Source organism: Lampetra planeri, chromosome 35 (assembly GCF_965212315.1).
Source record: "Lampetra planeri chromosome 35, kcLamPlan1.2.h2, whole genome shotgun sequence".
NCBI lineage: Eukaryota > Metazoa > Chordata > Hyperoartia > Petromyzontiformes > Petromyzontidae > Lampetra > Lampetra planeri.
Window position 1 is genome coordinate 7,888,610 of NC_136141.1, and position 14,018 is coordinate 7,902,627.

Below are 14,018 nucleotides of genomic sequence, written 5' to 3' on the forward strand. Positions count from 1 at the left end.
TATGGGTTACTCGAGTTCCCTCCTGCATGTAAAATATTTCACGGGAATTTGACGAAACATCCCAGGAGACAGACATGTTATACTGGTAGGAACCTGGTTACACCAGCCCACAGGGGATTATTCTGTCCGTCCGTCGTGCAGGGAGGGGCTGGGTGGGGAGGAGCTGGTCACCCGGTGGTGCCCTTATAAAACTCAACGTTTAACCTACTCACGCCGGCTTGTGCCCGTTTTTAGTCGGGCATATTTGCGGAATACACCACGCTGCCGTTGACCCTGGCCATTGACCGAACAACCCAACGTTCCTACCAGCTCCCTCTGCAGGAATGTTTGAAGCTGGAAGAAGCTGATGAGGTGTGTGGGTTCGTAGGCTCGAGTTTGAGCATTCTCAGTCCGGTTTTGTGAGTCGCGTATCTCTGCGTGTAGGGTGTTCATGGTGCCACCGTGCTTGTCAACGTTTTGATTGGGGTTGCATGTCATGAACACCATCTGATGAAAGGAAGGTGTTGGTGGTTTCTAAAATCAGGCCCAAGATGCATTTTATTGCTTTGAGTAAACTCAAATGTTATTGATGTAATGTGTTGTTTATATGTGAAGGGATCTTGATTAAAGATTGATTCTCTTTTACGCAGGTGTCCAGCCCAAGCTGGGGCTGGCAGCGGAGGGAAAATTCCAGGAAGTTTTGATTCTAAAATAAACGATTGTCCGTAAACTCGAGTAAAGCAACAGACTGTGGAAAGATATATGACTGCAATCGTAAAACGTCGTATAAAGGACAAAACCACTGCAAAAGCAACGGTGCCGGGACCCTCCTGATAAAAGGGACTTCAGAGTGAATAGGCCTTTCCTGGAATGACAAGTGTATTTCATCCACAAATATATGATATTAAGTGTTTTGTAGCCACCACTTCTTAGCAACCCTGTCACTGGTAAGCAAATTCAACGTGTAAAAATGTTTCAATTTACAATATGTTCGCGTTATTTCCGTGAAATGAGGCATATACATTCATAGCTTGGGTAAACTTCTATTCAATTAGATTTTTCCTTCAATGCTGTGTAAACATACTAATGTCAGGCCAAACCTGAATCTAAGTTAATTTGAAGTGAAACTGTAAAAACACTTCCCCCCCCCCCCCCCCAGATACCACTCGTAACCGAGTTGGATGCTCACCTGGAAAAATAAAGGGCCATATTAAATTATTTTATTTTATTTCCACAAGTGAACAAAACACAATTCATTGACAACTTAAAATTAAACCCTCCAGATACGAAAGAAACGGGAAACTCTTTCCTCCAAACTTGCATTTTATTCAGCATATATGCGTATAATACTTGCATAGGTTAGTGCGAGATTGTGGTTTCAAACGGCACCGATCCAGGCATTATTACTCAAATATACAGCACAACCAGAGTACCCAGCGTGCACAATAACATACTTCGGTTCTCCTGTGGCAACACGCCGCTACGGAAATTGCATTGCGTTGCTTTACATTCACATGCCGTGCAGAGAACCCAGCAAGCTACTTGCGAGGAGGCCCCATTTCCTGCTGCTCCGCCAAGTATTTATTGCTTAATCTGTCGCGTGCATCGAAATACCTTAACCCACACTCGACTCCCGATGATGCATCGTGTCTGCCTGCGTTCAGCCATCTAACGTCTGTCTCCTCCTGTCCATCTGTTCACATTGCTGCTGTCTTTGTGCGTACACGTGACCATCGCTGTCCGCTGCTGTGTTAAACCTCTGTAAAAAAATATCTGCCCATCCATCTGGCTGGCTTCTTGGTCACTGTGTCCTGTCCTTCATTGTGCCCGTTCATCTGCCCATTTGTCTGCCTTTATCACCTTGCCCAATTCATCCAGTCTAGTCTATCACATTCTGTCCAGTTGTCACTCTTGTCCATTTTATGCACAGACACTCGCTCACCGGTCCTTTTTCTGGTTTTGTCCACAACCTGTTCACCACCCATCCATCCCATCTCTATTTAATGCATCATGCTAAGCCTTTTCTATAAGAGTTAACAATAGCAGTAACATTGGTTTGACAAGCTTAATGTGCAATGCTATTTATGAAGAAAATGTAAAATTAAATCAAATTGTCCCGAAAGAAAAAAAACAATCACCATCACAAATGTCATGCCAAGCGTATCTGCACCTCTGATTAGCATGGATGGCTATGTACGGTGCGAAATAAGTTCAACATACAGCAGCTTTGCCCCAAATTTTACAACTTAATGTAGATTTCGATTTAAAGCTTTCGTGACTGCAGGGATTCATCTTCTTGGTTCTTTCGGTAAAGTCACGTAGAAGGGAAGTAATAAAATAATAAAAAAATTTATTATGTTTTATTTTTATTATTTTATTACTTCCCTTCTACGTGACTTTACCGAAAGAACCAAGAAGATTAACTTAATGTAGCTTTTCCAATCAAGCATTAAATGATATTAGTGTGGTTATTGCATCTAATACTGTAACGTGTGGTGTGGGTGAGATGGGTATCATCTCAGTCCACCTGGGACGTGTTTTGTGTAACTTTTAACAACTAATACCATCATCAAGGTGAAACTGATGTTGTTAAATCGAATACAAATTTGATCAGAAGAGCTACATGCTAAAAAAGGACATTTTCAGTGCCAGGCACCTATGAGGTCTTTGAGTGAACATACGAAACATTGAAGGACTGCAGACCTCCGTGTGAGACCAAAAGGAAACCAACACTGACATCGTCGCCTAACAGGCGATGCACATTGACGACAGCACACCGATGGCGAGTTACAGAATAAACGGTTCCACCTTTTGGTGCTGCAATCTACCATCCTAAACATGTCCTCCTCACTGCTTTCAACAGGCAGGGCCTAAAGGACTCTGCTTTCAAGTTCCACCTTCACGACGAGCGGTGGCACATCGACAATAACCCTCACAGCTGGTCACGTGACGCTCATCGTGCGTAAGCCCTCCAAACACATTTCTGCGGAGGGAGCTGATAGGAACGTTGGGTTGCTCGGTCAATGGCCAGGGTCAACGGCGGCGTGGTGTATTCCGCAAATATGCCCGACTGTGAGGGCGGGCGCAAGCTGGAGTGAGTAGGTTAAACGTTGAGTATAACCCCACCCTCCCCACCCAGCCCCTCCCTCCCCACCCAGCCCCTCCCTGCACGACGGACGGACGGACGGACAGAATAATCCCCTGTGGGCTGGTGTAACCAGGAGGTTCCTACCAGTAATAAGGGAAGGCCATCACCACCTGTGCCACTCACCAGGCCTACACATGTGGGTGACTTCAATAGCCACACTACACACAGTGGGGCTACTCGGAAAATTCTGACACTGCTTATATATGACCCGAAAGAGGCGAGCACATTTCACTCAACCCAAAGGAAAAAAATGACTAGAAACCAGACTTAAGCTTGATCTCAAAAGGACAAGAACGGACGGCCACTAATTGCTTCGTGGATTTATTATCCGACACACTGGTGTGCTGAACTAGTAACGAATCGGCATGTTTTCTTTACGTGACAAACCTTACTAATTGGCTGTGTGGGGTGGTGGCAGGGTTGAAAGACACATTTATATATTTACGCGATCTAACCCCAAAAAAAACCTATTATGGATGAGTGTCTCGAATACAGAAAGTAAAAAAAAATTAAGCAGCAAGAGAATGACTGGGACAAGTGGTGATAATGTACGGATTAATGTATGCATGCTGAACTTCTTTTGCACCGTACGTAGCCAACCGCGCAAATCGGAGATTCGGCGGACTTGCCCGCCGGCTTTCGTTCGCCAACGTTCTGCAGCTCATCGAGTTGGATGACTCTGCCTCGCCGGAGGAGATTTCTACAAGCTGGCCATGACTGCAAAAGAGCGTCATCCCACCAGATAGGGCCCCACACGCCGTCTGTGATCGACGCTCATCCCAGCACCACCCGGTCGGCTTGGAGAATATCCAAGAGACAACTCTGGTGATTTGGACACGTCTAGAACGGATCCGATTTCATTAAAAAATCAAACATGATGTTACACGCGCAAGCAAAACTCAACAAAAAAAATAGAAAAGGCCAAAAATGTGCCGGATTGGGGCGGTGAAAAATCATCTCGAGCAAAATGGGCGACAAGAAAGCCATGAAAGCTGGCTGGTGCGAGACGGGAACAGTGGACAGAAGTCAATCGGCCTGACTAGGAGGGACGCAAAGCAAGTAAAATGATCACACGCTGTACTCTGACGTGCTGCGTTCACACTGGAATCGAGTAGGAAACCACTCCGATAAAGAGTTTCTTGCATTGACGGTCTTAACAATGTAGCCGATGAATCCACTGATAACAGAAAGTGAAGCTCCAGGATGACGGGCAGTAGTTGGACCCCTCTTTGGCTCTGTGGTGCTCACCACTGGGCAGTGTTTTGTTTTTTTGGCAAAGATGAGAGCCCCGTTGGCGATCACGGAGCCTCTCCAAATAAGACTTGCGGTAAAAAGGAGAAATATAAGACGAGCTCAGCGCAGGTATGGAAGTGGGGGGAACAAAAATAAAGACAAGCCATATATACGGCAATAACCAGAAACGGAATTGGGTTAAATAAACGGAAATTAAATATCCATAATACAGGTTTTTTTGGGTAAGATCGCGTATATATATAAACGTGTCGTTAAACACACAATCATTTATTCTCTTAACACCGAAACCTTTCATCTTCATGAATGCCAGTAAACTTTCAAAGCTTGCCCTGTAAATTCTGCAGGAAATTAGCAAAAGTACATCCTCTTCTGTGAAGTGGATATTAGCATGAGGTGGTATGATTCTGAACGTGTCAGTTTCAAAGCCGAGAGATACTGGATTGCTAAAATGTCACGATACATTGACAGACATACACGTCTCCTTTCAATGCAAAATATCCACAAATACAATTCATCATGCGTCTGCGCATATTTTCCAACCTTTCTTTTTTTACACTTTTAAACACAAACTTACGCGGACGCACTCACCCCGTCATCTTCGTTTTAACGCTGGCACGGTGGCTTCTTATTAAAGGCAGGAGGACCCCCCCCCCCCCCCATCTTCCTGACACCGATCGAGGCAATTGAATCACTGCCACGCACCTCACTCTTGGGGGGAGGTCACACGCCGAGATACAAAACGCCTGCGCGTGCTCTGTCGTGAGACTTGTCGAGGAAGGGAGCAAGTGCCCCCCACCACCACCACCCCCCACCACCACCACCCCCCACCACCACGCCATCAAGGATGCCGGGCAGGCACCTAACGGTGGTAGGAGGCTGCGTTAAATGACTCGGTGGGAACAGAAAGCAATTGGCACTGCAAAGCCCGGGAGGCAAAGAGGGAGGGTGGGTGGGGGACTCGTTTGCTCGTGGAGCGCTTTTAATGAGTCCAATGCCAGTCGATGATTGCACGGAGGTAAAAAATAATATATAGAAATATTTGGCATCTCGTGGCTCTGAGGGAACGCAAAGAGGCGGGTGGGGGGGGGTTGAAATGCGTCACGTTCATAGCTAAAAGGGTGCCCCCCTCTGCGAGACAGTTAAGGGTGGCTTTTGAGGGCGCGAATTAAATTGGGTAAATTTTGGCTGCATTGTTTTTCAAGAATAAAGAAAAGTGCAGCAGTCTCTCGATTATCCGCGCTAATGACGGGGAGGAGGGCGGCGGATAATCCAAAATGGCGGATAACCCAAAAATATAAATTTTCTGCGGATCTCTATGCCAAAAACCACTAATATAGGAACACATTATGTAGGTTAGAAAACACACTTGCCGGCTCCCACGCAGAACACTCCACCCACGGCGTGCATAGCAGAGCCACGCCAATCAACATCAATCAAACTCCACCCACTGTTGTAAAGATATACAACTACCGTACTATACTGTAGAGGTGATCACGTGGCATTTCGGATTATCTGGAGCGCATATTTGTTTGGTTTAAGCACGTGATTCCTAATACACATTTCCAAGAATAACAATGCATAACTGTTTTGGGATGATTAATGTTGACTTGAGGAAAATCCACGAGTTATAAAATTATGTCAAAATCTCAGGTGCGCGGTTAATCCGCAAATCGAATAAACCGCACGCGGATAATCCGCAAATCAGATAAACCGCACGCGGATAATCGAGTCTACTGTATTCTTTGTGTCTTTCGGTAAAGTCACGTAGATAGGTTCAAAGAATTTCGATTTAAAGCTGTCGTGACTGCAGGGATTCATCTTCTTGGTTATTTCGGTAAAGTCACGTAGAAGGGAAGTAATAAAAGAATAAAAATAAAACATAATAAAAAATGTGTATTTTTTATTATTTTATTATTTCCCGTCTACGTTACTTTACCGAAAGAACCAAGAAGAGGTTGAAAGAAAATAACAAAAAACTACGACGTTTCGATCGCAACACAAGCGGTCGTCATCAGGAAAAAAAGGGAAAGAATATGAATTCCTGCAGGGGAAAAAACTGAGCTCACGAATGTTATAATACGGACCGTCTTTCGCACCATACGTAGCCAACCGCGCTAATCGGAGGTGCGGCGGGCTTGCCCGTCCGCGCTCGTGTTCGCCAACGTTCTGCAGCTCATCGTCGATTTAGAAATGCCGATGGGATGACTCTGCCTCGCCGGGGGAGATCTCCACGCGCTTGTCGAGCTGCTGCTGCTGGAAGAGAGACGTCATCCCACCAGCTGGGCCCCACAAGCCGCCTGTGATCTACGCTCATCCCAGCACCACCCGAGGCCAGCCCGGCCGATTTCAAGCAGCTTGGAGAATATCTTAAGAGGGAGACGACTCTGGTTGACTTGGACACGCGTAAAGAACGAATCCCGCAAAAAATACTCGGAGGTGCAACATATTTCCGCCACACTGAGTCGGGCAGGAAAGCTGCCATATATTTTAAGCCAAAAGGGTGCATCCATATTTCATGTAGAGTTGTCAGTATCGCAGCATTTTACGACTCAAGTTTGAATAATGTATACATCACTTTGTTGAAAATTCCGTGTTTTGTTACACTGACTCTATGAACGCGTAATTTCTTGTTGCGGAATTCTATGTTTAGTGATACCTAGTACGTGGATGTCATGTACCAAGTTGCGACGTGGTGGCTGAGCGTAGAGAAGGCAGTGGTCGGCATTCTATGGCCGTGTTCGGCAATCGTCAGCAATTTCAAGTCTAACAGTGGAGTAGTGATTCAGAAAAGCTCATGATTATCCACCTTCGATCTTTAAAATGCCCGGTGCATCTTGCTATTATGCTTGATATTTTATTCTTTGTCTCTATGTCATATGGAGGAGTAACACGCCCACTTCAAAAGGCTGAGGAAACAGTTTGAGAATCCAATGGCACCACCCCTAGATTTGTTATCCTGCGATTAGCACGGTTGGCTACTTACGGTGTGAAAAAAAGTTAAATGTACATACACACCAGGCCACATTGCCGGTCTTCACCGTATGCTGACCTACCGGATCCAAGGTCAAGACAAGGGGGTGAACCTCGTGCCGAAATTGTCGGGAGCCACTTGGGGCAGCAGAGGCAGCGAGCTTCGCACTGCTTCACTCGCCCTGGGTGTCGTCACACAAACCTGGTAAGGTACCAACCTCCTGGCAGCCATGAGGACCATATCTGGAGCACTGAGACCAACACAGCTTGAGTCGGCTTTCCCGTACTAGCCCACATTGAACCACCAGACGAAGCACTCACTGACAAAGGAACTCAAAACAGCCCCATGCACACAAGTCTGAAATCCCCCTACCGGAAGACACCTCGAACCCGACACACCGATGACAGCCCTACCTCTCGATGGCGCAACTCCTGGTTGACTGCAGACGTCACTAATCGCAACCTGGAAACTGACCCCAGCAGTGAAGCTTTCAGGGTTCAACCAACCACGTAAAACATTGAATAGCCGTCGACTGCTTCAGGTAAGAACCAGAGAAGAAGATGTGGACACTTGTGCCACAAGTGGAACACGAGGAGCAGCCCAAATGGTGACTGTGGCCACCATCCAAGTCAGACGATCGCCCACGTACCGAATTCCTGCCCTTGAGAGGTCCATTCCCGGTGGTATCGCAAACATTCACTCTGCCTCACCTGAAGCCGTGGAATGGATTGCTAACCTCAACATCAAACTAGAACCGCTTCCCCAGCCATACGAAGAAGATTGCACGCTAAAATTGGTAACCTCATTGAAAACTTTGGTGTCAAATAGCTTTCCTAAGCAGATGACACCCTACTCTTCACCTCCGTCGATTCCACCGATGCCTCTCGATTTGAGAGGCTATCAGAGTGCACTGCCGCCTTGCAGCAGTGGTTCTGGGTCCTGATCTCTCAGTGAATGGTTCCAAATCTAAAGCCATCCTGATCGACACCAGGCAGCATCTCACCAAGCCAACGCTCGTTTCGAGCATATTAATCGCTGGCACCACTAATCAAATTTTCTAACCACATGAAGTTCTAGGGCGTGAGGTGTTTGACAGTTACACCAAACACATCGTCAGACCTCGCAACTCCTACCTCAGGGCTCTCCCATCATTTACGTCCCCTCATCACCACCGACGTCACATACTCGCCTGCAGCACGGTCGGATTCTCGCCTCGATTATTGCAACTCTGTACTTGTTCAACAATCATCCCTCCCACCCGCGCGTTGTCCTCGGTGTCCGTCACCTCAGCTAGATTCCTTCAGCTCACTTCCGCTCCTTCCACTTGCTTCCCGTCACCAAGTGTCAGCTTCAAAATCAGCTGCCTTTGCCACCGCGCCTCGATTTTCAGTCGTCCACCTTATCTCTCTTCGCTCCTGTCGCACCACACTAAGGCTCACAGGGGTATTATCTGCAGCGGCGCCGCAACTGACAACCTCCTCCTCTACACCAAGGGCAAGGACCGTCACTGTCAGGAATTGTTTCTCCCTGGCAGCGCCCGCCATCTGGAACCCAGCCATCATCGTCCCCACTGCGCATTCGCAGCAGCAGCTTTCAATTTGCACTGAGAGCGGCATTGCAGCGGTTACCGCACTGCGCTATGAACCCGGCGACTCGAGGTCGATTCCTGCTCAAGGCCTACACGAGTGACGATTATCCGAATCGGTCCTCTGCCTCCCATAGGTCGACTCAGCCTCAAATGAGTACCCGGTGTGGTGTGTAAACATCGCCACTAGGGAGACAAAGGTGGTTGGGCATGGTGCTGGCCACCCACACACTCCTGTACCGTTCCGGCCTTCATAGGTGCTCGCTAACAGCACTTGCCCCAATAATATGTTAAGGCTACACAGGGGATCTTTGTCTCCATTATGTTAGTGGGGAGTCAGAGGCAGTCGGGCGTGGTACTGGCCACTCACCCCCTGGTGTACCGTGCCGGCCTTCATATGTGCTCGCTAACAGCACTTGTGTTATATCATGTTTATATTATGTTAGCCGTGGCTAGGACTCAAACTCAGGTGGCTATCTGAATGTAAAGCTTACTACTAACCAAAATCAAACTTGGCTTTAACTTATATAACCATTGAATGTGCAAGGAAATGCTCCATCGTTCCCCTTTATATAAAGCACAAGTAATAAATAAATTTTAGCGGAGCCTTGGCTGTAATCTCAGAACATCTGCCCATGCAAACGCTGCTGAGAATTTGCACCAGTTTTTTTTTCCAAAAGTGTCACATTATCAGCTTTCGCCATCTGCAAGTCTACAATTTGAGGAACGTGAAAAAATATACATCTGGGTCAACGTGTCCGCGAATGGCCCCAACCCAACTTGGCATATCCCAATGAGACGCTTCTGGGCAGAAAATTTTAAATTGCTCATGTTTCATAGCACGGGTTAGCGGCCTACCTGAGAGCAATGCCGTGCCAGGAAGGGGGATGGATGGAATGGGGGGAATTGCCCCAACTGTAGTGCTAGAGGTGACCCAACCTCTTAAAACAAAGCGCCTAAACATCTCTGGTTGTTAGTGTGGGTTGAGGTTTATGGGAAGCCGTTCTCGCCGCTCACACGTCAAGAAATCCGCTGTACAGACAATAATCTCACATCCACAAGGTGAACACGACTGTACGCAAAAGACAAATTATATATTTTAACTCTTACATTTGTCACTTATCACGTTTCCCATGTAAAATTAATTTCGTGTGGGAGAAAAGCTAAATTTTTGCGATAAAAAAACATCTGCTTGGAAAAGTGTAGGTGGCGATATTTTCACACGTGCATTTTTGTTTCCCTCTGTGGTCTAATTTTCGTGCGGGGTGTTTGGTTTGAGGCGTTTGTGCATTAAATCTGTCAAGGTGGCATTAACAAATAATTGCACCTTTAAGTTCTCACATCAGGGCAGCTGTTTACATGTTGAACGTAGAGCAGGCAAGTGACTTATCTGTTTCATAATTCAAGCAGAGATGAGCGTTGGGGAGCGGTAGCATCGTGGCTAACAAAGGCACCACCACTCCTTTTAGCGAGCAGAGGTCTCCTCAATTGGTCAAACTGCCGCAAGTCAAAAGCTGGCAAATATAAAATGTCAAATCAATCCGTGTTATAATATTCAAACCAAATATACTTGTATATCTTTAGCGTACCTGTATGCATTTGCATAAAGAATACGTATGCGCGTACAAATTGCATACATGTATTTACACGTGTGTATCATTCACCTGTACTTTCCATGGCTTTTTACTTCCTTCTCTTCAGGCAAGACGATCTCTAATTGGATATTGTACGGTGCCTCAAAAGGAACACATGTCTCTCTTTCAGTCTCGAAATGCTGATGGCTATAATTATGCTGGGATGTGTGTCTGAATTAGCAGATGCATACAGCTGCTATTTTTTATATTCATTAGGGCGACACTCAACATTTTTCAACATTATTTCCCTGGCTTTAATAATTAGCTGGCATGCAGCCAGGATGAGATCGGAGTGTTTGTAAACGCATTAAGGCTGCAAAACACTGGGATGAACTCAAGCTGTTCTTGCAGCCGGTCGCGTGTTCCACTTAAGTGCAAGCTTCTGCATTTACCAGCAGAACGCGCGGTCGATCAGCAGAGCAGCCTTCCACATGACCTCACTGCAGCGGTATTTGCGTAGTTTTGCAACAAAACAAAAACATAGCCGAGAGCAAGAGAAAACATATCTAAAGATGAGATTTCAGACCTTGGACTAGAAAATAATTATGATACGTTTTAACTAAATATATAAATGAATATTTAACATCCGATAGCATAAAATGTTCACAGAGCATACAAATTAACCATGAAAACATATTTAGCGCCGACCTCCTCATTTGATCGCGAGCTGCCAATCACAACAACTGTAACCTATGAAGCACCGCATTCCAAACGGGCAAGCTTCTCTCGCACGCACGCGGCGTGGTGCGACGGGATGTTGCACCTCGGCTCGTTAGGGTTTTTTTTTTAAAGCGACTCGCCGCCCGGTCCGCCGCTCGAGCTCTGGGGGTGACCTCACTGGGACGAGCCGGCCGCAGGGGAGGCCTGCAGCAGAGCTCGCAGCGCCTCCGCGCCCACGACCGGTGCGGAGCACGAGCTCCCGTGGCAAACGTACGCCGTGGCCTCTCCGCTGAGCTTCTCCAGCTCCGCCAGGAATGGCAGCCGCCGGTACGAGAAGCTCTCCGGGCGCCCGTCCGCCATGATCAGCACCTTGCGCGCAAGGAGGGAGAGGAAGCCGGCGTTCAAAATCAGATGTTTACACTGGGAGGAATCCGATTAACTATAAAGTTACTTTTCACAGATGTCCAGTACGGGGCGGGTCAGAACGTTACAACAGCGAACAATGCAAAAACACGATAGGAGTGCAAAGTATAGGAAAGGTAAACAATATTCTTTGGGTATTTCGGTAAAGTCATGTAGATAGTACTCTTTGGTTATTTCGGTAAAGTCATGTATAAAGATAAAATAATAAATTAAATAATAGCATACGACGTTTCGATTGCAACACAAGCAATCATCATCAGGTATAAATGAAATAGCAACAAAAATCTAACCAGAAAACTATAGACAGACATATAAGCAGACAGATATCACCAAGATACATAGAGAGAGAGTAACACATAGGCACATAGAGGGAGATCGTCTCTGTGGCAAGGCCTTAAATAGACAGAGGGGGGCGGGGGCGGAGAGAGGGAAAGGTTAGAGAAAAAAATAACATGTCAATGAGTACGGCGACGCGTGGTCAAGTACGCAAGCTTGAACATTAGGAAAGAGGGAGAAAGAACACACTAAATTAAATAACCTAGCAAAATATCGAAATGTTATGTAATACAACACAGAGAGTCGGTCAACACACAATTAACGCATAGCCTGGTCGATTACGTATTTCAAAGATTGCTAAGTTAGAATTTAAGTGTGAAAATTCCAAAGAGAGACAAAACATAAAACAAGAGGAACGGAGACACACAGACAGAGCAGAACATAAGAACGACAAAAAACGAGTGGAGACAGAAAAAGCACACTAATACACAGGCAGAGAGAGAAAAAAAAAACCCAGAGGGAGAGAAAAAGATAAACTTGAAACTTCCCCGTAGAAGTGGTTCGATCTTAATTCCTGCAGTCACGAAAGCTCCAAATTTAAGATCATGTAGATAGGTTCAAAGAAAATAACCAAAAACTATAACGTTTCGATCGCAACACAAGCGGTCGTCATCAGGAAATGGGGGTTAGCTTCTAAAGGCAAACTGTTTATAAAGGTTTGAAATGGGCATAGCCTAAATGTCAGCAGCATGGGCGGGGCAGCCAATGTTAATGTCAGTGGTGGGCGGCGACCGCAGCGGTGGTGGGTTTTCCACCAATTGAAGGGCTGCCAGGTAAAAATTCACATGTTAATGTAAGATCGGTGAGCAGCCTCCACGGCGAGCGCGCTGAGGTGGCTGTGTGAGTGTGAGAGATTAGCATGTTAATGGAAGATCGCAGAGCCGAAAATAACAACTAACAATGGAAGATGGGAACATCACAGCCAGTTATGACTTTAACTGGTTGATAACGTCCTTCCAATGATTGCTCAGTTTGTTCCCATCTTCTCGGTTGTAATTGTGTCTGTATATATGGATGGCTTCATGAACGAATCTTTGTTGATAGCCAGTGGGTTTGCAAAGTACATTCGTCTTAGAGAAATCTATTTCGTGTGAGCCCACCACATTAAAACAATGATCAGCCACGGCCGAGGTATTGGTCCTACCATACTTCAGATCTGCCTTATGGTCACGAACACGGTCCGAGACATGTCGCTTAGTTTCCCCAATGTAACTACTGCCGCAGACACAGCTTAGTTTGTAGACGCCGGGGTATTGCATGTCAGGCGATCGCATCCTTGACAGATGGGATCAGATCACACATTTTATGTATTGTGTTAAATCGAACCTGGATCTTGTCTTTGCTCATGATTTTGGAAATATTTTTGGTGACCCCTGCTATGTATGGGAAGGTGATGGTTTTGATTGGGTCCTCAGATGGTTCTTTCCCAACGGTTGGGGTGATAGCTCTACGGATTGTGTAGTCTGAATATCCATTCATCCTGAGAACTTGGTGTACGTGTTCCAGTTCACTGGCTAGGTGATGATGGTCGGAAATACATCGAGCTCTATGGTGTAGAGTTTTGATGAGGGAATTCTTCTGGGATGGATGGTGGTGGAAGTCAGGTTTTAGATAGGCATCCGTATGGGTGGCTTGAACCTATCTACGTGACTTTATTTTAAAAAAGACCCAAAAACCCAAAGAATATGAATTCCTGCAGTCACGAAAGCTTTAAGTCAAATATAAACAAATCACGAAAAAATAAGCAAATAAAAATATCTTTTTTTATCTTAGCAGGTAAAGCGCACTGAGGTATTAACTTATTTTGCAGAAGCGACCTGGCCACAAATTATAGCTCAACAAAGTGGCTTAACACGTGGAAATGTATAGCAACAAAATAAACTAAAATAATCTCAACGGACTTTTTTTTTAATATGGAGGGAAAAACCAGAGGACCCCGAGGAAAAAAATTCCACGCGAGCCTTTGCATGCGGCTTCGCCAACACCATGGAATGCCCTCCAAACCAGTGGTTGGACAAAGCGAGCTCA

At 46.0% G+C, this 14,018-nt stretch overlaps 1 protein-coding gene across 4 annotated transcripts in view; it reads right to left on the reverse strand.

Moving 5' to 3' along the window:
- Nucleotides 1-9,907: 9,907 nt before the first annotated feature.
- Nucleotides 9,908-14,018, reverse strand: part of SPATA20 (spermatogenesis associated 20) — an 81,536-nt gene continuing 77,425 nt past the window's right edge. For all 4 annotated transcript variants that reach the window (XM_078611133.1, XM_078611132.1, XM_078611131.1 and 1 more), the window contains one exon: nt 9,908-11,600. In XM_078611133.1, coding sequence (XP_078467259.1) covers nt 11,406-11,600 — 195 coding nt within the window. In that variant the 3' untranslated portion in view covers nt 9,908-11,405. The remainder of the gene's footprint in view (nt 11,601-14,018) is intronic.